The sequence below is a fragment of the Geotrypetes seraphini genome, chromosome 2 (assembly GCF_902459505.1).
Source record: "Geotrypetes seraphini chromosome 2, aGeoSer1.1, whole genome shotgun sequence".
In the NCBI taxonomy this organism is placed as follows: Eukaryota; Metazoa; Chordata; class Amphibia; order Gymnophiona; family Dermophiidae; genus Geotrypetes; species Geotrypetes seraphini.
Window position 1 is genome coordinate 142,141,561 of NC_047085.1, and position 23,709 is coordinate 142,165,269.

Below are 23,709 nucleotides of genomic sequence, written 5' to 3' on the forward strand. Positions count from 1 at the left end.
AGCACCACTTGGTCATGAAGCAGGTGACAAAAAGCCTTCAGGGCAAGGAAAATCGCCGAAAGGTCAAGCAGATTGATGTGACAAAGGCGGTCGGCACTGGACCAAAGACCCTGAGTGCGGAGACCATCCAGATGAGCCCCCCCAAGCATAGGTCGACGAGTCCGTCGTGAGGACCTTCTGTGGAGGGGGGGCATGAAACAGAAAACCTCTGGAAAGATTGGAAGAGAGCATCCACGAACAGAGAGATTTCGTCAACAAAGGAGTCACGACAATGAATCGAGAGACAGGATCCCGATCCTGGTTCCATTGGGACATAAGAGTCCATTGAGGAATATGGAGGTGAAGTCTGGCAAAAGGAGTCACGTGAACCGTAGAGGCTATGTGACCCAGGAGGACCATCAGGAGCTGAGCCGGGGCCGAGGACAGATGACCCACCCTCTGGCATAAACGAACAAGGGCCTCTTGACGAGGCAGAGGCAAGAAGGAGCGGAGACGAACCGTGTCCAGGACCACTCTGATGAATTCCAGAGACTGGGACGGACAGAGGTGGGACTTGGGGAAGTTCACCTCGAAGCCGAGACTCTGAAGGAGCATGATGGTCTGATTCGTCGCTCGCAGAACTTCGTGGTGCGAGGACGCTTTGATCAACCAGTCGTCGAGGTAGGGAAACACCTGCAGGCCGCAGGGCCATAGCTACCACAATGAGACACTTTGTGAAAACACTCAGAGAGGCCGCCAAGCCGAAGGGAAGAACACGATATTGGAGATGGAGATCCCCCACCCGGAATCTCAGATACCGGCGAGAGGCCTGGTGTATCGGAATGTGCATGTATGCCTCCTTGAGGTCCAGGGAGCACAGCCAGTTCCCCTCATCCAAGAGAGGGGTACAAGGTAGGAAGGGTGAGCATTCTGAACCGTTCCCTGACCAGAAACTTGTTTAGAGCACGGAGGTCCAGGATCGGACGCAGATCCCCTGTCTTCTTGAGTACCAGAAAGTATCAGGAATAAAATCCGGTATTCCTCTGGTCCGGAGGAACCTCCTCAACTGCCCGAAGGCGAAGCAGGGCCTGAGCTTCCTGCAGAAGGAGAGGCAGCTGAGACCGGGCAGAAGGAAACTCTCTTGGAGGAAGGTCCGGGGGCACGTGACTGAAGTGAAGGGAGTACCCCTACCAGATGATGGAAAGCACCCAACTGTCGGTGGTAAGACTTTCCCACTGGGTATAGAAATGATAGAGACGACCCCCGATGGGGAGGGGGGAAGGCTCCAAGAGGAAGGGAGCCCGAAGGCTCAGACTGGAATTGTCAAAAAGATGGCCCAGGTTTCTACGGAGCTGGCGGCTGGGCCTTAGCTTGTTGCTGCTGCTGCTGTTGCACCCGCTTCAAAGGAGGCCGAGAGAACGCAGAAATAGATTTCTGCAGATAGCTCCGGAGAGGAATTTTGTATTGCCGAGCAAGAGGGGTCTTTCGGCTTAAGTCTCACCAGAGAAGCAAAGGACCGTTCGAGTTCCGAGAGGCACTTAGTGGCTGCCTCTATGGAATCATCAAATAGCTCATTACCCACGCAAGGGAGATTGGCAAGACGATCCTGGAGGTTCAGATCCATGTCCACAATCCTGAGCCAAGCGAGGTGACGCATGCCGTGACCCTCGAGGACAACTCAAAGGTGTCATAGGCCACCAGAAACATATAGAGGCGAAGCTGGGAGAGAGTCTCCTCTAGGAGACAAAACTCCTGATGACAAGAATCCGGCATGTCCACCCGGAACGAGTGGAGGGCTTCCAGGCAGAACCGGAGATAGGACGTGAAGATAAAGTTATAGTTGAGGACACGGTTCGCCATCATTGAGTTTTGATAAAGACGGTGACCAAATTTGTCCATTGTATGGCCCTCCCTGCCCGGAGGGACGGCAGCTTAAACCTTCGAGGGGTTGGACTTCTTCAAGGAAGACTCAACCACCAAGGATTGGTGAGAAAGCTGAGAACTTTCAAACCCCTTAACCGGGATCATCCGGAAACAGGACTCCAACTTGGAGGGAATGGCCGTGACATCATAGGGGGTCTCCAGGTTCCGGAGAAATGTTTGCCGGAGAACCTGATGCAATGGCAAGCACAGCGCCTCACAGGGCGGATGATCAGCACCCATTTCTGCCAGGAATTCTTGGGTATAACGGGACTCAGGCTGGAGGTCCAGGTTCAAGGTCCTACCCATGTCAGAGATGAAACGAGTAAAAGAGTTTCGAGAAGAAGACTCATCCTCCTGAGGAGACCTCGAGCGAGATCTGGGGGCAGCCAAGAAAGAGGGAGAAATTTCCCTTGAATAGTACGCCGGGGCCTCGGAGTCCCACGAATGGGAGATCGAACAGGCTCGACTAAAGTGTCTGGGGGGCGTCGAGGAACAACCCCATGCAAGGTGGACCGGGGAGGACCCCGGAGTCCGAGGAATCAGCTGGCGGAGCCTCGGAGAAGATGGGGCAAAGGAAAATTCCTCCACCGGTTTCGAAGAAGACCCCCTAGAGGCTGGCATCTGCCTCGATGGGGAACGCAAACTAGAGTCCAACTCAAGGACAAGGGTGTGCCTGGAAGGCTTTGCGGTCGGAGATCTGTCCCGAAGGGGCGGAGAAGACCGGAGCTTTTTAGGAGGGGCAAGCCCTGACATAGTAGCGGGCGAAAAGTGGGCCCCTGTCCTGGACCCCTGAAAAGTCACAGGTGACTCGGGTGATGAAGAATCGCTGGAGGGGACCCGACGAGTCTTGCGGGCACGGACTCGAGACACGAGAGAAGGACTCTCAGGCAGGTCAGACCGAGGCTGGGTCGAGACCGAGGTCAGAGGCGTCGAGGTTGGGACCAGTTGGCTCACCACTGAGGAAAGCTGCGTGGTAAGTATAGCCTTAAGCATGTCCTCGAACATAGGCACCGAGACCAAAGGCTGTTGGATCGAAGGTGCAGCAGTGCGTTCCTTCGGGGGAGACCTCGAGGAAGAGTATTCCCTACGTGAGGAGGCACGCTTAGAATGATGTCTCGAAGACGCCGACGAGGCGGCACTGACATGAGACTCTGAGGCAGGCTTCTTTGCCGGCACACCCGAGGAGGAAAGAGGAGATTTACCCGAGATCAGAGTAGCAGGAGGAGCCGAGGCCGGAGCCTTGGAGGCCGAGGGGGACTTCAAGGCTGAGGCACCCAACGAGGAGGCCGAGCTCGAGGCCTGTCCCGCAGGATCCATGGGGCAATCTTGTCCACCCTCAGACGAAGAGCCCGCGGTTGCAAAGTCGCACAATGTGGACACGACTCAGCGCGGTGCTCAGCACCCAGGCACTCCACACACCAACGATGAGGATCGGTGATGGAGATAACCCAGAACGAGGCCGGGACCTAAGAAAAAAGACGGCCGTGGCCCCGCAAGGCCAGGCGGCCAGAGAAAGACCGGTGAACCCGGTCAAAAATATAAGAACGGAAAAAAGAAAAATAAAGACGCGGGTACAGCAACTAAACCAAAATTAACCAAATAAGCCGCGGTGTAAGAGGGACAACGAAAACGCGTGAAGCAAGGGAGCAGTGCTTCTGGCTCCGCGGAAAACATAGAACTGAGGCCACGCTGAGGAGATGCATGCCCTAGGTTGGGCGGAAGGAGCACGTGCGCATGTGCGGGCCAGTCGCAAGCTTGAAGGTCTTCAAGCAAGTCCGCTTGCGAAAACGTCCACTAGGGGGCTCCGTCGGTGACGTCACCTACATATTGAGAATATGCTGCCTGCTTGTCCTGGGATAATAGATGTGTGTGTCTGTCTTTTTTTCTTTCTTTCTCTCTCTCCTTGGCCGCTTTTTGTCTGTCTTTCTTTCTCTCTCTCTCCCCCCCCCCCCCCCTTGGCCGCTGTCTTTCTTTTTTTCTGTCTCTCTCTCTCCTCGGCTGTCCACCACCACCCCTTGCCTGCTCCCCCTGTCCAGCAACAGCCCTTCTCCCTTCGTTTTACCTCCCCCCCTGTCCAGCAGCACCGCTTCACTGCTCCCTGTCCAGCAGCACCCCTTCTCCCTTCGTTAACCTCCCCCTGCCTAGCAGCACCTCTTCCCTGCTCCCCTGTCCAGCAGTAGGCCTTCTCCCTTCCTTTTACCTCCCCACTGTCAAGCAGCACCTCTTCCCTGCTCCCCCTTGTCCAGCAACAGCCCTTCTCCCTTCGTTTTACCTCCCCCCCTGTCCAGCAGCACCGCTTCACTGCTCCCCCTGTCCAGCAGCACCCCTTCTCCCTTCGTTTAACCTCCCCCTGTCTAGCAGCACCTCTTCCCTGCTCACCCTGTCCAGCAGTAGGCCTTCTCCCTTCCTTTTACCTCCCCCTGTCCAGCAGCACCTCTTCCCTGCTCCCCCTGTTCAACAGTAGGCCTTCTCCCTTCCTTTTACCTCCCCCCTGTCCAGCAGCACCTCTTCCCTGCTCCCCTTGTCCAGCAGTAGGCGTTCTCCCTTCCTTTTACTCCTCCCCTGTCCAGCAGCACCCCTTCCCTGCTCCCCCTGTCCAACAGCAGCCCTTCTCCCTGCGTTTTACCTCCCCTCTGTCCAGCAGCACCTCTTCTCTGCGCCCCCTGTCCAGCAGTAGGCCTTTTTCCCTTCCTTTTATCTCCTCCCCTGTCCAGCAGCACCCCTTCCCTGCTCCTCCTGTCTAGCAGCAGCCCTTCTCCCTTTGTTTTCCTTCCTCCTGTACAGCAGCACCTCTTCCCTGCTCACCCTGTCCAGCAGTAGCCCTTCTCTCTTCCTTTTACCTCCCCCTTTCCAGCAGCACCTCTTCCCTGATCCCCCTGTCCAGCAGTAGGCCTTCTCCTTTCCCTGCTCCCCCTGTCCAGCATCCGCTAGCCCAGGCAGCCTCAGGACTTTTGCTAGGCCGGCCCACCTCGCATTATTGAAGTGGGCTGGCTTAGCAAATGCCACGTGGCTGCTGCGTTTGCTGGTCCGGGGGTGAGAAGAGACATCCCGGCAGCGCAGGAGTCAAACCGCCACCTCTGTCGCAAGCGGCCCCACATGCAGGAAATCAAATCCGGCACGGAGGCACACAGCACGATGGCAGGGATCGCAAAACCCTAAGTGCGCACGCGTACTTAGAGTTTTATTGCAGAGGATTATACTGGAACCTAGAGGAAGGAAGAATCCTATCCAATGAAGTTAAGCAATGATGGGTATTCTCCCTGCTCTCTCAAAATGCCCAGGGGTTGTGAACCTGGGGAATAGATACATCCTGCTTGTTTATTATTATTATTATTTTTTTTTTGGGGGGGTGATTAAAAATAAATGCCCTATTCTTATCTACAGTAGATTTTGGTACACCACTTCACACTAATGGCTTTTGACTGTTAAGTAATTTTACTGTTATACTTAAACAATTAATCCGTGTCGAGCTCTATATTTATAGAGAAGATGCGGTATATAAGCTTAAGGTTTAGTTTAAACAGTTAATCATGCTTACTCAAAATAAAATATACTTACAGAAATCAAGAATCAGCACACTTTTAAGAGACTAAAATGCCCTGCATGTTAATCCACTTCACATAGAACAAGCTTTATTTCTAATGTATATGCATGACCCTTACATCTGTGTTCACAATAGCTTTACTAATAGTATGCAAACTGACAGACGGGCATTACTAAAGGAGATGGATAAAAGAATACAAAGCAAAGTACTCTCCCAACTTTCTCTTCCCCAACTGCCCACCCCTCCTCAACAATAGATTTTTTTTTTCTTTTGTATTTCTATATGCCTTACCATGCCCTCAAAGCCAACTCTGTAAAGGTTTTTGGCTCCATTGTCCCATAGAACATATGCTGCACTATGTGGGCTTGAAGCACTCCAGTCCTGGATCTCTGTCACCTAAAAGATTTAAAAATAAAATCTATTAATTAAGCGTTTTTAATGTACTGAGAAACACATCTCGCAAGGTATCAATGAAGACAAAGCACTGAGGCCAGGATTCTCAAAAACCCATGTTAAAAAGCATGGTCTGCTAATGCAGCCATTTTTATAGCAAATCTAAAAAACCAAGGCATTCTCAAAAAAATGCGAATGCAAATAAGACAGCAGCAAAGATTCACTAAATTTGCATGTGCCCATCACTGGTAATAGCAATGGATACATGGCAGAAAAGCTGTCAAGGGAGAAAAAAGCCCACACTCTCCTGCTGTCCTAAAATCCCCGCCAATCCAGCCATTGCAGGAGGAGAGATGCCCACTCTCTCCTGCTGCACTAACTGCCATGACCTGACCACCCCCCTGCAACAGGAGTGATGCCCACTGTCTCCTGCTGCACTAACCGTCGTGACCCAACCACTCCCTGCAGCAGGAGAGATCCCCACTCTCTCCTGCTGCACTAACCGCAGCGCCCCGACCACTAAAATACCCAACGCAATCACCGCATCACTGACCCGACTGCACCCCCCCCCCCCCCGGCATCAGGAGATATGCCAATTCTCCCCCGCTTTGAAGTGACCTCCTCACCCCTATATCTGCCGCCCCCTCCCCCTTACCCGGATGCATCAGGAAGGGTCCTAAGGCTATGATTGGACCAGGTTGTTTAAGGCCCCTCCCATAAAGGCCTTAAACAACCTGGGCCAATCAAAGCCTCGGGCCTCACCCCGGTACATTCCAAGATGCACTGGGGAGGGGAATTCCCATTTTAGACCACACAGCAGTAGCTGGATGTACACATCCCTCCGGCTCTACGTTGAGATAAGGGGGAGGGGGATCATTTCAAAGCGGGAGAAGGTGGGCATCTCTCCCGCTGCACGGGCGGTTGGGTCAGTGGTAGGGTGGTCGCATGGGGTATTTTAGTGGTCGGGTCACTATGGTTAGTAGCGAGGGAGAGTGAGCATCTCTCCCGCTTGGGGGGGCAGTCGGGTCAGTGGCGGGGTGGTCAGGTCGCTGTAGTTAGTGCAGCAAGAGAAAATGGGCATATCTCCTGCTGCAGGGGCATGGTCTGGTCCCAGCGGTTAGTGCAGCAATAGAGAGCAGGCATCTCTTCTGTTGTAAGTGGGGGAAGGAGTGTTGTGATGCAGCAGAGAGAATGGGCATTTCTCCCACTGTATCACAACACAGGGCTTTCTAGCAGTCTCAGACACTGACCGGCACCCCTGTACCAATTGCTTTTTTTGTCGCCAAAAGCCAATGCCGCTTTTTGAAAATGGCTCGGCAATGATGAAGAACCCATTTGCATGTCAGTGTTGGAGACTGCTAGAAACCTCGCTAAAGAGGGAAATAATCCCTTTTGATAATCTGCTGCTAAACTGGCGGAAAACAGTTTAGCGACAGCATTAAACTTTTAAGAATCTTGCCCTGAATCATTTTTAACAGTTTATCTGATATAATTATCATCATCTGATAAGCAATACATCTCAATACACTTCCTTAATAAGCAATACACCTCCTTAATATTATTACCCCAAATCATCATTTAACCCTAGCCTCACTTAATTTCTCTTACATCTGACAATTTGTTTTTATACATACAAGAAACCCGATGTACATAGCTTTTTATCCCCATAGAGACATATGAAAGAACATGATGTAGAGGCCTCCCAGGAGAAAGTAGTCTTGACAGACTGCTCAAATTAACACTTGGCAACCAAATTCAGGCCCATGTTTTTAATGACCAATGCTAAACAAATTTTAACTGGTTTGGTGAAGTATTTCAGCTATCAATGCCCAAAATAGCTATTCGTGGTCTCTAGAGAACAAACAGCGAAGGAGACTCTGGGCACTATGTTCAATGCCTTTAATTATCTATTAAGACTCGACACAATCGTGTTTCAGCCCAAAAGAGCCTGCCTCAAGAGTCTGTAGTAAGAGTGATGTTAAGTGTGATGTTCTTCTAAATCAATCAGAAATCAATCTTATAAAGCATAAAGCAATAGCTCTGCAATCCTTATACACAATTTCCTCTGAAGCATCTGATAATCGTATATAAAATGGATTACAATGAGCTCATCAATATTAAATGAACACTCAAATCGATGCACTAAATGAAGTGCTGGTTTTTAAAGCTCCAAAATCTCCAACAGGTCTGAAGGTGCCAGTAGTGTTAAAAAAGTGCAGCTCTTGTATGTTGTGTGTGTATTACACACACACACCCACACACACAATATCTGTTTCTTTTACAAATAAAACTACTCTTCCTGTCCCAAACAGCTGAGCGGCAGGAGGCTGCTTTGGGGCTTCCCCGCCACTCAGTTGATTGGGCTTCCCTTGTCAGTTTTGCGTATGTGTTAGCTTCCCCTGCCAGCTCAGCACATATGTCAGTCACTTTCTACACTGAATGATTGGATGGGATTATGGCAGACCTCCGCGAAACTCATTTGCATGTAAAATTGTTTCAACATTGAACACAGTTTTCAAATTGGACAATTTACCGGCATCACAGCAACCCACAAGATTTTAACGGCAGTTTTAGAGCATACACCCATCTGAGTTTACACTTACAAATTCAAAGGCTTGGTAGCTTAACACTTAGATTAAGGACTACTACAGAAAGAGAATGTAAAACAGAGAAGGGGTGGAGCACCACGTACTTGTAGATCAGTGGTCTCAAACTCAAACCCTTTGCAGGGCCACATCTTGGATTTGTAGGTACGTGGAGGGCTGCATGAGATAAAACTGTTTATATTTATAAATCTTTCCTTTTGGCTAAGTCTTAATAATAATATTGTAATTTATAGCCAAAGAGACGCAAGATCAAGAAATTTTTATTTTACTTTTGTGATTATGATAAACATACTGAGGGCCTCAAAATAGTACCTGGCAGGCCGCAAGTTTGAGACCACTGTTGTAGATGAAGGATCATTAAATTGATTGTGAGCCCACCGGGACAGACAGGGAAAAATGCTCGAGTACCTGAATAAATTAATGTAAACCATTCTGAGCTACCCTGGGAGAATGGTATAGAAAATTGAATTAATTAATCAATCAATTTGAGTTGTATGAAAACACTGGAGTGGAAGAGGAAGACCACCAAACTGCTTTATTTATTCCAAGGAGGACAGCTACTGAATAAAAGATATACGTATCAAAAGCTATCATGAAAATATTAATATCCTGTCAAACTTGTAATTTTGTTCTAGGTCAGTAGAAACTAAAGTGTGCCTAATCTCCTGTCTAAAACTGAATACCTATGCAGAAGTATAAAGACATGTAATTAACATTCTTTCTATAAGTACAGCTAGGATTTTATCACCTACTTACCATTGTTGTATTTTATAAAACCATATCCTAAGAAGAATTTGTCTTTTTTTATACAAAAACCAAAACAGGATGCTATGTGAAAATGTCTTGAGGTCAGCAATGAATCAAACAAAAAGAGATTATGTACTTACTGTGGTAAACTCTTTTCCAGTAGATAGGTGAGACATTCTAGACGACAGGGTTATTTCCCCATGCTCACACAGACTGCAGAAGAAATCCACTCTGGATTGTTCACTGTGCCTCAGTGTACTTCACAGCTCAATATAGCGCCCTCTAGCAGTCAGTACCTAAGCACAGAAAGGTATCCACAAATGTGAAGCAGTGGCACCTGCAACAACAGGCCAAACTAGAGTTCTGCTCAGGAACAAATAAACAGTACCATTAACTGCCAACACAGGCTTCAAAGGAGCTGAGAAACTACTCCTGAACAAGTTGAACATACAGTATAATCCCATTATATCGGACTCGCTTATAATGGAACCTCGCATATAGCGGACGAGGTCTGCTGGTCCTGGGCGAGCGCCATTGTAAACATACAGAAAATCATCGGATATAGCGGACTCGCATATAACGGACTTTCGGATATACCGGAGAACTATTTTGGTCCCCAGAGCTGCTTTTAGCTGTAGTTTTATTCAGCTATAACGGACATGCAGGCTCCGCCTACAAGGCACGTGGCATGCCGGTGATATAGTATCAAAATGCAGCCCAGAAAAAAAATGACAGAGTATTTTTCTTTCCAATACTGTGTCCTGGTTTGCAATCATTTCATGCCATACCAATATTTTGCTGAGTTTTGTTATTGATGTTGCTGATATGCTTGTGCAGTGACCGTTGTTCATCGATTTACATTGTTTCAAGTTGCCCTAAATAAAGTTTTTTAAAAATGCAACTCTGGATATAACGGACTGTTTTTCCAGGTCCATTGAAGTCCGTTTTAACGGTATTATACTGCATATACAAATTCTTCACAACCCCGAAGGGCTAACCGGTCTCCAAGAATCAGCTTGAAGACTGAAAAGCTGAAAACAGGCGCAGGAAGGACAGGGCGGGAAGTCTAGAATGTCTCCCCTATCTGCTGGAAAACAGCTTACCAGGTAAGTACATAATCTCTTTTTCCAGTGCAATAGATGAGACATTCTAGATGACAGGGACATACAAAAGCAGTCCCCCCAAAATAGCTAGTTACCTTCCATACTATGTCCTGCATTCTACTAAGGACCAAATCTAAAACAGCTCTCCCCCTTATCGGTTCCTGGATAGTTACTCCAAGAAGCAGTCAGTTACTCCAAGAAGCAGGAATTTTACCTCCCTGATGTAACATTTATCCAGTCAATGTTGGGGTAGTTGAAATAAAAAAATAAGAAAAAGTTAAAGTGTGCTAGCACTAATTTAGGGAAGCTAGCTACTATAGTGTTGTGCCAAACTTGCATTCAAACCTGATCACACCTCACATAGGAGGAAGGACAAATTTAAATGTGGAGAAAAAAGATCACTTCAGGTAAGTTTATATGCCTCACTGAGTTTGCTGCTGTGAGCGTTTGCAGTCCAATATGTGCCACCGCTGACGCAGCAAGATTGCGAAACACCGATTTCTTTGTCAGGTGAAAATAGGCTGAGTCCCGGCAACCTGACGGCAGTTGGAACAGCTGTGCTGTAGCTCCCGAGGTGGAAGGAGTTGGGAGTCCTCGGTGAATAACATCTAGTGTGGCCATGCCTACAAGCGGTGTTGGATTGGGACTTATTGCAGCTAAGTTGATGTTTCTGCATACTCATTGATAATAGTGGGACTCTGAGAGCTTCTTTTCGCCATGGAGTTTGGGTGAAGCTGTTAATTCCAGTTGTGAACCAAAGCTGTGAAGTGAAAATTTATGGAAGAACTAATATAAATATGTGGAGTTTCTTTGTGATCCATGAAGTTGAACTGAGATCTTTTTTCTCCACATTTAAATTTGTCCTTCCACCTATGTGAGGTGTGATCAGGTTTGAATGTAGATTTGGCACAATGCTATAGCAGCTAGCTTCCCCAAACTAGTGCTAGCACACTTTAACTTTTTCTTATTTTTGATATTGCAGTGTGTTATCTTGATAATGTAAATGGTAGATGAAATCACCCATTCTTATACTGTTGCCCAATTTGCTAGTTTTCCTAATCTCTGAAAAACATTTCTTCATCTGTCTACTCATTCTGTCACAGGAGATGGTAGTATAGCCCTACCCGTATATTCCTTCCTTTCACACATGGAATTTCTATCCATATGGATTCCACATTGCTATTTGTCATGCAGAATGTTTATTTTGATTCAATTCCCTCTTTAACATATAGCACAACCCCCTCTCCCCTCCAATTTGATCTACTCTGTCATTGCGATATAAATCTGTACCCAGGTAACACAGTGACCCATTGATTGTCCTCCTTCCACCAGGTCTCTGATATGCCCATTATATGTACCTCATCATTCAGTGCTATATACTCTAACTCTCCTATTTTATTTTTTAGGCTTCTAGTATTTGTATACAGACACTTCAAATTGTGTTTTTCCCTTGTACAGTGGTGCCTCGCATAACGAACGCCTCGCACAGCGAACGCTGCGCACAACGAACTTCATGTCTTGCTTCCTACAACGAACTTCGTTTCACACAACGAAGTCGCCCGAGCTGCATCCTTCTGCGCAGGCACTGCGCTTAACTGCCCTCTCTCCACCTGGCTCCCTGTGCAGTGGCGGACCGTCGGCTCGCAGGGGCCCGGCGCCTACTGCTGATGCGTTGGGGGGGCGGAGCTACTCTCGCCGCTTCCCCGATGCTAGAAAAAAAAAAAAAAATGAACAGTTAAGTCCCAGTTTTTGCCGCTGAGACTCTGCCCTCTCTCACTGTAAAATTAGACTCTACTTAGTCTGTCTTTAAATTTAAAAAATGTGTGTTGTTTTAAAAAACAATTATGTTTTCAGATGTATCTAAATAAAAATAATAACAAAAAATTTATCTTTTTTTATGTCATCTTAGCATATTTTATGCTACAGAACGAATTATTTTTTTTAACATGTATTGTTATGGGAAAACGCGTTTCACATAACGAACTTTTCGCATAACAAACTTGCTCCTGGAACCAATTAAGTTCGTTGTGTGAGGCACCACTGTATGTACAGACTGCTGAGATGATGACAGGGATAACTTGACATTTTTACTCTGCTTCTCTCTTAAGCTTGCTTTCACTATTTTTGAAACCTCTTTTTTGGGACTCCCTAAATGTTCTGATTCAACAGTATCCTTCAAGGATACTTCAAACCGAACCATCTGTTCCTGGGCAACTGTCAACCTTCCCCCACCTATCTTAGTTTAAAAGCTGCTCTATCTCCTTTTTAAACATTAGCACCAGCATAAAAACATAAGAATAGCCTTACTGGTCAGACCATTGGTCCATCAAGCCCAGTAGCCCATTATCATGGTGGCCAATCCAGGTCACTTGTGCCTGGCCAAAACCCAAAGAGTAGCAATATTCCATGCTACCGATACAGGACAAGCAGTGGCTTCCTCTATGTCTTTCTCAATGACAGACTATGGACTTTTCCTCCAGGAACTTAGCATAGCTGGTTTTAAGAAAGGCTTGGACATCTGCTCTTTACCACATCCTCTGGCAATATGTTCCACAGCTTAACTATTCTCTGAGTAAAAAAAATTTCCTCCAATTGGTTTTAAAAGAATTTCCCTGTAACTTCATCAAATGTCCCCTAGTTTTTGTAATTTTTGATGGAGTGAAAAATTGATCCACTTGTACCCATTCTACTCCACTCAGGATTTTGTAGACTTCAATCATATCTCCCCTCAGTCGTCTCTTTTCCAAGCTGAAGAGCCCTAACCATTTTAGTCTTTTCTCATACGAGAGGAGTTTCATCTCCTTTATCATCTTGGTCGCTCTTCTTTGAAACTTTTCTAGCGCCACTATATCTTTCTTGAGATAAGGAGACCAGAATTGAACGCAATACTCCAGATGAGGTCGCACCATAGAGCGATACAGGTGTATTATAACATTCTTAGTCTTGGTAACCATCCCTTTTTTTAATAATTCCTAGCATCCTGTTTGTTTTTTTGGCTGGCACCACACATTGGGCGAAGGTTTCATCGTATTATCTACGATGATACCCAGATCCTTTTCTTGGGGGCTAATCCCCAAGGTGGATCCTAGCATCCGGTAACTGTGATTCAGGTTATTCTTCCCAATGTGCATCACTTTGCATTTAATTACATTAAATTTCATCTGCCATTTGGACACCCAAGTTTTCCAATTTCCTAAGGTCTGCCTGCAATTTTTCACATTCCACATGCGTTTTAACAACTTTGAACAGTTTAGTGCATCTGCAAATTTAATCACCTCACTCATCGTTCCAATTTCCAGATCATTTATAAATAAGTTAAACAGCACCGGTCCCAGTACAAATCCCTGTGGCACTCCACTGTTTACTCTCCTCCATTGAGAAAAATGACCATTTAACCCTACCTTCTGTTTTCTATCTGATAATCAATTCTTAATCCACAACTGAACTTTGCCACACTTTAATTTTCTCAGGAGCCTCTCGTGAGGAACTTTATCAAAAAATTTCTGAAAATCTAGATACACTATATCAGGGATCTCAAAGTCCCTCCTTGAGGGCCGCAATCCAGTTGGTTTTCAGGATTTCCCCAATGAATATGAAATGAAAGCAGTGCATGCACATAGATCTCATGCATATTCATTGGGGAAATCCTGAAAACCTGACTGGATTGCGCCCCTTAAGGAGGGACTTTGAGACCCCTGCACTATATCAACCGGCTCACTTTTATCCACATGTTTATTCACACCTTCAAAGAAGTCAAGCAAATTTGTGAGGCAAGATCTCCCTCGGCTGAACCCATGCTGACTCTGTCTCATGAAATCATGTTTGTCTATTTGTTCCACAATTTTAATTTTTGTAATTGTTTCTACCGTTTTGCTTGGCACTGAAGTGAGGCTTACTGGTCTGTAATTTCCCAGATCTCCCCTGGAGCCCTTTTTAAAAATCGGCGTAACATTGGCCACCCTCCAATCTCCAACCAGCAGCCTGGTTCCATCCCAGTTAGAACAGAATTTGGTTAGAACACATTGAACAGAATCAATCCTTTGAGGCACTCCACTACTCACATTTCCTTCCTCCGAGTAAATTCAGACCAGAAGGGAGGAGTTAGGACAGCTGTTGCAGTGGGAGATTCAATCATTAGGCATATAGGTGGTTGGGTTTCTGGTGAGCATGAGGAAAGCCTGGTCACTTGTCTGCCTAGTGCGAAGGTGGTGTACCTCATGCGTCACTTAGATAAGATATTTAATAGTGCTGGGGGGAAGCTGGTTGTCCTGGTATATATAGGTACTAATGTTCAGGAAAATATGGTTGGGAAGGAGGTTCTGGAAGCCAAATTTAGACTCTGAGGTAGAAAGCGGAAATCCAGATCATCCAGGGTAACATTTTCAGAAATGCTCCCCGTTCCACACACAGGACGCAAGAGGCAGGCAGAGCTCTGTAGTCTCAATGCGTGGTTGAGACGATGGTGCAGGGTTGAGGGATTTAGATTTCTTAGGAACTGGGCTACCATTCTGGGAAAGGGGGAGCCTATTCCAAAAGGATGGACTCCACCTTAATCAGGAAGGTAGGGTGATTTTAAAGGATATGTAAATCTGCTGGGTAGATTTACCATACCATACCACCCTATCTTGAAAAGAAAGTTTGATGCCTTTTTGAATTTTGGGCTGAAGGTGGCAGCAGTGGCTACTTTTGTTGCACCTGCTAGCCATATAACACAGTTACTTACCATAACAAGTGTTATCCAGGGACAGCAGGCAGATATTCTCACATATGGGTGACGTCAACCATGGAGCTCCGATGCAGACAGCTTCACAAGCAGACTTGCTTGAAGAACTTTTAGAAAGTTTGCGACTGCCTTCCTGCCTGATGTAGGGCGTGCATCTCCTCAGCGTCTCCTCAGTTCAGATAGCTAGCTAAAAAGCCAACCAGGGGAGGTGGGTTGTGAGAATATCTGCCTGCTGTCCCTGGATAACACCTGGTACGGTAAGTAACTGTGCTTTATCCCAGGACAAGCAGGCAGCATATTCTCATATATGGGTGACCTCTAAGCTAACCAGAATGGGATGGGGGGAGTGTTAGCAATTCAGGAGAATAAATTCTGTAATACTGCCTGGCCAAAGTGGCCATCCCACCTGGAAAAAAAATCCAGACAATAATGAGAGGTGAATGTATGAACCGAGGAACAAGTGGCAGCTTTGTAGGTTTTCTCAATAGGAGTAGATCTAAGAAAGCTACAGATGTCGCCATAGCTCTAACTTTATGGGCTGTGACTCGACCCTCTAGATCTGCGGTCTCAAACACGCGGCCCAAGGGCCGCATGTGGCTCTCCAGTTTTATTTGCGGCCCGCAGTCTGGACGCGATCAACAGCATTTCTCTTCCCCTTTCCCTTCCTTTTGGAGCAGCAGCGTGTCTGGCCAGCTCGTTCCTTTCAAAGCCGCGAGTTGGCGGCTCCTCGCGCTATCCACTCCTGCATCGGAAGCCTCTCTGACGTCACAACATCAGAGAGGCTTCAGACGCAGGCGCGGATCTCGCAAGGAGCCACCACCCACGGCTTTGAACGGAACGAGCCGGCCAGACATGTTGCTGCTCCACAAGGAGGAGAACGGAAGGGAAGGGGAAAGAGAAATGCTTCTGCTACATAGGAAAGGGGGACCCTAGGGAAATGCTGCTGCTGCTGTACAGGGAAAGGGAGAGGGAGGGAAAAGGGAAGGGGAAGAGAAATGCCTCTCCTGCACAGGAAAGGGGGAAGGGAAATGCTGCTTCTGTTGCTGCTGCACCCAATTGGGGAAAGAGAGGGAAGGAAGGAGAAGGGAGAGAAGAGGAACAAGAGAAGAAGCCAAGTTCATGGGAGGGAGGGAAGGAAAGGAGATATCAGACCATGGAGGGGGAGGGGGAGATGCCAGGGCATGGGGGAAGGGAAGGAGACGGATGCCAGACTAGGGGAAAGGAAGGAGGGAGGGAGAGAAAGGAAGGAAAGAGATGCCAGACCATGGAAATAGGACGGAAGAAGAGAGAGATAGGAAGGGAAGGTAAGACATGGAAGCGTAGATTTTGAAAAGAAAGCAGAAAAATTGAACATTAAGTTAATGCCAAAGATGGGCACGGAGAGAAAAACAGTCAAAGGACAAGGCGGCCCTGGAAACATAGTTGAAAGCATAGAAAAATAAAGTCACCAGACAACAAAGGTAGGGAAAATTATTTTATTTCAATATAGTGATTGAAATGTGCCAGTTTTGAGAAAGAAAAGATATTAAACTTTAAATGTGAGGGCTGCAGAAAAAATAGAGTACTTGGAGGGCCGCAGAAAAAATAGTTAATGTCTTATTAAAGAAATGACAATTTTGCATGAGTTTTAAAATAACAATTTTGCATGAGGTAAAACTCTTTATAGTTTATATATCTTTCCTTTTAACTGTTAAAGGAAAGTTTTATAAACTATAAAGAGTTTTACCTCATGCAAAATTGTCATTTCTTTAATAAGACATTAACTATTTTTTCTGCGGCCCTCCAAGTACCTACAAATCCAAAATGTGGCCCCGCAAAGGGTTTGAGTTTGAGATCACTGCTCTAGATGAAGTCCAGCCTGAGCATAGCAGAATGAGATGCAAGCAGCCAACCAGTTAGAGATGGTTCTCTTAGAAACTGGATGTCCCAACCTGTTTGCATCAAATGAGACAAAATGTTGAGGAGAAGATCTATGTGGCTTAATCCTTTGTAAGTGGAAACCAAAGCATGAAGCATGAAGAAACCAAAGTATGAAGAGCTGTTTCTCTAGGGTGAGAATGAGGCCTTTAAAAAAAAAAAAAAAAATTACTGGAGGTACAATGGATTGATTGAGATGAAATTCTGAAATAACTTTTGGTAAGAATTTAGGATGAATTTGGTAAGAATTTAGGAATACTGTGAAAGATGGGTCCGCTACTAAAGCTTGTAGCTCACTGACTCTGCAAGCAGACGTGAGAGCAATTAGGAAGACCACTTTCCAAATAAGATATTTCAGATGAGCCGTAGACATTGGTTCAAATGGAGGCTTCATCAATTTAGCAAGAACCACATTGAGATCCCAAACCACTGGAGGCGGTCTGAGAAGTGGTTTGACATTGAAAAGTCCTTTCATAAATCTGGAAACCACAGGATGAGCAGAGAGGGATTTCCCCTCTAGTGGCTGATGAAAACCAGCAATCGCACTGAGATGGACTCCTCTAATGGATGTTGATTTGAGGCCTGATTGAGATAAATGAAACAGGTAATCCAGAATTGAAGACAAGGAGGTAGACTGGGGCTCCTTGTGATGAACAACACACCAAGCAGAAAACCTAGTCCATTTCTGGTTGTAACATTGCCTAATGGTGGGTTTTCTGGAAGCCTCTAAAATGTCTGCTATAGATTGAGAAAACTGTAGGTTGGCAGTTACATTGAAAGGTACCAAGCTGTCAGGTGCAGAGACTGCAGGTTGGAATGAAGCAGAGAACCCTGACTCTGTGTAAGTAGAGATGAAAAAACTGTAGAGGTAGTGGCTCCCTGCTGCTGAGTTGAAGTAGAAGGGAGATCCAAGGTTGTCTGGGCCACCGAGGAGCTATCAAAATCATGGTGGCATGTTTGTGTTTGAGGAGTGCCTTGAGAATTAGAGGGAATGGGAGGAACACATACAGGAATTTGTTTGACCATTCCAGTAGAAAAGCATCTGTCTCCAGGCGGTGAGAAGCGTAGATCCTGGAGCAAAACTGAGGCAGCTTGTTGTTGTGGGGAGACGCAAATAGATCTATGTGAGGGGTTCCCCACTGAGAAAAAATGTGACGGAGAGGCGACAAATTGAGTGTCCATTCTTGAGGCTTTAGAAGATGACTCAATATGTCCACCAAAAAGTTTTTCTCTCCTTGAATGTAGACAGCTTTTAGAAAGATGTTGTGAAGAATTGCCCAATTCCAAATCTTCTGAACTTCCTTGCAAAGGGGAGGGATCCTGTTTCTCCTTGCTTGTTGACATAATAAATGCCTACTTGATTGTCTGTACGAATGAGGACTACTTGATCCTGAAGATGTTGAAAAGCTTTGAGTGCATGGAAAATCGCTCTGAGTTCCAACAGATTGATATGACTTCAACGGTCTGTGATGGACCAAAGCCCTTTGGGTACGGAGACCATAGATATGAGCCCCCCAAGCGTAGGTCAAGGAATCTGTCATGAGGACCTTCTGATGAGGGGACATCTGAAACAGTAAACCTGTGGACAGATTGGAAGAGAGCATCCACCAGAGAAGAGACTGTCGCAACGAAGGAGTCACCATAATGTGTCGAGAGAGAGGGTCTACAGCCTGCATCCACTGAGAAGCCAGGGTCCACTGAGGAATTCTGAGGTGAAGTCTGGCAAAAGGAGTCACGTGAATTGTAGAGGCCATGTGACCTAGAAGAACCATCATGTGTCTTGCCGAAAGAGAAGGTAGGGTATACACCTTGCAACACAATTCTACCAGAACATCCTGACGCTGATGTGTAAGAAATGCTTGGAGCTGTACAGTGTCCAGTACTGCTCCTATGAACTGTAGAGTCTGAGAGCTGCAAGTGAGATTTGGGGAAGTTTATTTCGAACCCCAAGCTTTGTAGAAACCAAATAGTCCGTTGGGTCACTACAATAACTCCCTGAGATGTTGAATCTTTGATTAGCCAGTCGTCCAGGTACGGGAAAATCTGAAGACCATGGCTGCGCAGAGCTGTTGCTACCACCACCAGGCACTTGGTGAAAACTCTGGGAGATGAAGCCAGACCAAAGGGTAGCACTCTGTACTGAAAATGATGAGTTCCCACCCGAAATCTGAGAAATTTGCGAGAGGCTGAGTGAATGGGAATGCGAGTGCAAGCCTCTTTGAGATCCAGAGAGCATAACCAGTCGTTGTGATCTAGGAGAGGGTACAAGGACGCCAGAGAGAGCATCCAAAACTTTTCTTTGATGAGAAATTTGTTGAAAGCTCCGAGATCCAAAATAGGACGTAGACACCTCCCCTCCCCCCCCCCCCGTCTTCTTCGGGACAAGGAAGTAACAGGAGTAAAACCCTGTGCTCTGCTGATCCAGAGGAACTTCCTCGATGGCACGGAGAAGAAGCAGAGCTTGAGATTCCTGGAGAAGAAGGGGACTCTGCGACAAGTTGGAAGGATACTCTCTTGGAGGGAGATCTGATGTAATCTGAAGGAATTGAAGAGAGTAGCCCTCCCTGATTATTGCGAGCACCCAGAGGTCGGATGCGATTACTTCCCATCGTTGATAAAAATGATGGAGGCGATCTCCAATGGGAAGAGGGGAAGACAGAGGCAGAAAGATTGATGCTATGCTCTGGGTTAGATGGTCAAAAAGGCTGAGTGGGCTTAGCCGCAGCAGGAGTCAGGTTTACGCTGACTTTGCTGTTGCTGATGTTTCTTAGGAGGTGGCCTTGAATAAGGAGCTGACTTTTGAGGGTAACGCCTCTGGTAAGATGGAGGAGGCCTATAACTGTTAGCAGTGGAAGGCTTCGGCTTTGGTATAACTATAGAAGCAAACGATTTCTCATGCTCAGACAAGAGTTTTGTGGCTGCCTCAATGGAGTCATCAAACAGTTAATTTCCCTGACATGGAATGTTGGCCAGACGATATCCATGTCCACAATGCGTAACCAGGCTAAACGACGCATGGCCACCGAGAATGCAGTGACTCTGAAGGACACTTCAAAAGCATCATATGCAACCTGAATCATATGCATACGCAGTTGACCCAGAGTATATACATGTGTTGAAACTCTGGAAGCCGATGTTTTGGTAGATACTTAAAGAAAGTAGGCATGGCATTGACCCAATGCTTCAGATAAGATGTGAATACAAAATTATAGTTTAAATCCGATTCATCATCATAGAATTTTGATACAGACGGCGGCCAAACTTGTCCATGATCCTTCCCTCTCGACCTGGAGGGACTGTGGCATAAACTTTAGCAGGATTGGATCGTTTTAAAGAAGACTCCACAAGAAGAGATTGATGGGACAGTTGAAACTTCTCAAATTCTTTACAATGTACCATCTTATAACGAGATTCCAGCTTTGCTGGCACCGCAGGAATAGAATATGGGGTATCCAGATTTCTTTTGAAAGTTTGACAAAGGATGCCATTCATGGGTAATTTGACAGAATCTCTAGGAGGATTAGATATACCCAGTTCTTCCAAATATTCCTTAGAATATTTTGAATCAGACTCCAAGACAATATTGAGATCTTTACTCATTTGACACAGGAACTTAGTAAAGGACACCGGATCAGAAGAGGGATGACTCTCCTGAGGTGAAGGTGAACAAGAGCCCCTCAGAATTCCCCTTACTGCAAAGAAAGAAGGTGAAGCCTCTCTGTAATATTGGTATTGAAGATCTGAATCCATAAGCAAAGATGTGGAAAAAAGTCCACTCCTGGAATGAGCAGGAGAAGCAGAACATTTTCTTTTTGAGGAACAAGCTGGAGAAGTAGATACAGGTTGGGAAGTTAGATGTCTTGAAGAAGACCTTGCAGGAGAAGAACTCGACCGACGAGAGTCATACAGCTGCCAGATACGAGGCTCCACAGCAGATTGCCTCAAAAGGGGAGTTGGTGGTCTCAAAGAGTCTTGATGAACAAGGTCTCTCTTAAGAAGATGACCTCGGCAGATGATGTGAGGATGAACTGTGCATGGTAGAACGGGGCATTGACCGAGCCAAATCCAGCCTCGATGAGGAATGACGAGGTGACCTTGACACATGCCTCGAAGAAAGCAATACCTTATGTTGTGAGGTAGGACTGGAAGCCGGAGATTGAGGTCGAGACACTCTCAAGGACTGATCTCCTTGTAATAGTGCTGAGTGCTCAGGCTGGACTGCAGAAAGCAGGGTCGAGGCAGGAATCAATTTGGCAAGCATGTTACCAAACTCCTGATGCAGAATAGTTTCCAACATAGTCTGCAAAGCCGGCACCGAGACCACTGGAGCTGGTGCAGCTATAGACTCCGAGGAAGACAACCGCGAAGAGCGTTTCCTCGATTTTGAGACATGCTTCTTTGGAAGTCTCAGAATAACCGGCCTGACCAAGTTCACTGTTGGAATGGCCTGTGACTCCTGATGGGCTATCTTAGGTAACTGACCTGTTGGAGACACTGAGGATAACGGTCCCTCCGGAGATGACTTGGTAGACTTTCCCTTCGAGGAGGGTTTAAGCAAGGCCAAGGTCAAAGCTTTCAGCCTCGTGGAAGACTTCAGCGCATCGAAGGAGCAGTCAAGGTCGAGAGTTTGGTTGGAGTTAAATCCATGGCCCCGAAAATTTTTTCAAGTCGAACAGGATGTCGTTTAAGGGCTCGATTTTGAAATGTAGCACAGTGGGCGCACGACTCCGGACGATGATCCGGTCCTAAACACTGAACACACCACTTGTGTGGATCAGTGTGAGAGATCGCGCATTGACACCGGCTACACTTCTTGAACCCCGTGACCGGCCGGGACATGGAATGTAAGACGGCCATGGCTAAATCGAAGCCCACAGGCTGAGGCCGCGGAGTAGGCCCTGCCGTGATACGACCAAAAATCAAAAACAAAGTCTATTTTTTTTTTAAACACGTGTAACAGCGACCCTGTAAAAAAATAAGAAATTACACGAACCACGGTGGCACAAGTAGAACTAACTCTCAGGCAGAGTCTTGAAACGAGGGCTTCTCAGCTCCGCAGAAAACTTAGAACTGAGGAGACGCACACCCTACGTCGGGTGGGAAGGCACTCACGCATGCGCAGTACGGCAGTCGCAAACTTTCTAAAAGTTCTTCAAGCAAGTCTGCTTGTGAAGCTGTCCACATCGGGGCTCCGTAGTTGACATCACCCATATGCAAGAATATGCTGCCTGCTTGTCCTGGGATAATATATTGCATCAGGCTCCATCAGCAGAGGAGGATGCCTATTCACAGTTGCTAATTTGGGGGGTGGATTTTAAAAGTCAGTCTCTTATGGTGACCTGAGCATGACAGTGGACTTACTGCACCTCTCAGGCTCATCCCTAGACCCTTGTCCAACCAATCTGCTGATCAGTTAAAGAAACCTTTCTACAATCTTCCTTTTAATCAATGACTCTCTACAATCTGGAGAGATACCTGAGAGTTGGAAGTTGGCTATGGTCCATCCTTTCCTAAGGAAACCTAACTCAGACTCTGATCTACCCAGCAATTTTAGACCAGTCTCAAATATTCCATTCTTAACAAAGAACTTCCTACAACAACTGCAAGATTTTACAGACAAACCAAAAGCACTGTCTATCTACCAACCAGAATTCAGAAAATTTCACAGTACTGAAACATTCCTATTAGACCTTGTCAATGACTGCTGGAAATTCCTGAACAAAGGAGAAGATGTTTTTTTTGCTTGTTCTTTTAGATCTATGTGCTGCTTTTGACACCATTGACTACACTCTTCTCTTATCTAGGCTAGCTAACATTGGTATTACACTGGTTCAAAGGGAAGAGCCGAGAACTGGTAATGGTTTTCCAGGACATGAAATTTCAGGAAAGATGGGAATGTGCAGGTAGGCCTCCATCAAATCCAGAAATTTCCCCGGCACTATGACCAATTGCACTGTCTCCATGCAAATGCGCAGAACTTTCAGTGCTGCATTGACATGTGTAAGATCCAGAATGGGTCTCCAATCATCTGAGCCTTTCTTGGGTATGATGAAGCATCTACCCAAGCCCAAATCTTCGGGCAGCACAGACCATGACCTAAATATCTAAAAGCCTTTGAACTGTAACTGCAACCTTGCTTACTTTCTGTGATCACCCCACCAGGGAGTCCACAAACCAGTCCGTTAAGGACTGGGTGAATTTGAGCTTGTAATCTCTCTGAAGGCTCTCCCGACCCAACAGTTTGACGAGATCTTGGAGGTTGTAGCAGAACGAGAACTGGAGGCTTGGCTCTGCCTGTGACCTGAGAATTTGTGTCTGGCTCCCTGGAAGGATCTCTGAGAGGAAGCTTCTCCTGAGTAATGTTGAAAGCGCCTGGAGCCATGAAACATAGACCACTTGATGACTCAGAGGTTTGTGGTCTGCTGCCAGGTAGAGATTTCGGCTGACAAGCTGCCACGCTGTTCTTTAGATCATCCAGTCTCTTTCGGAAAAACATTTGTCCCTTCAAATGAAGTTTGCTGATGGTAGCCTTGGAGGTAGAATCTCCCGCTTGTTGCCTGATCCAGAGCATTCTGTGGGCTGAGATGATGTCTTAGAGAGCATAAGCTATGTAATCCACTCCAGCTAACAGGAACTGGAGCAAAGGCTCACTGTTGGTCAGCTCAAGCCCCCACAACCTGGTATGAAAGGCATGTGTCACAAAGAAAGCTGTTACAGCTGGTTTGATTCTTTTAAGAATCACATCCACTCTGCGATCCTGCATATCCTTTAACA

General features: G+C 46.4%; 1 protein-coding gene across 1 annotated transcript in view; it reads right to left on the minus strand.

Moving 5' to 3' along the window:
* The window catches only part of MIB1 (mindbomb E3 ubiquitin protein ligase 1), a 273,835-nt gene that overhangs the window by 217,195 nt on the left and 32,931 nt on the right, over positions 1-23,709 (minus strand). The window contains exon 4 of the mRNA XM_033933912.1: positions 5,738-5,842. Within this exon, the coding sequence (XP_033789803.1) occupies positions 5,738-5,842 (105 nt within the window). The remainder of the gene's footprint in view (positions 1-5,737; positions 5,843-23,709) is intronic.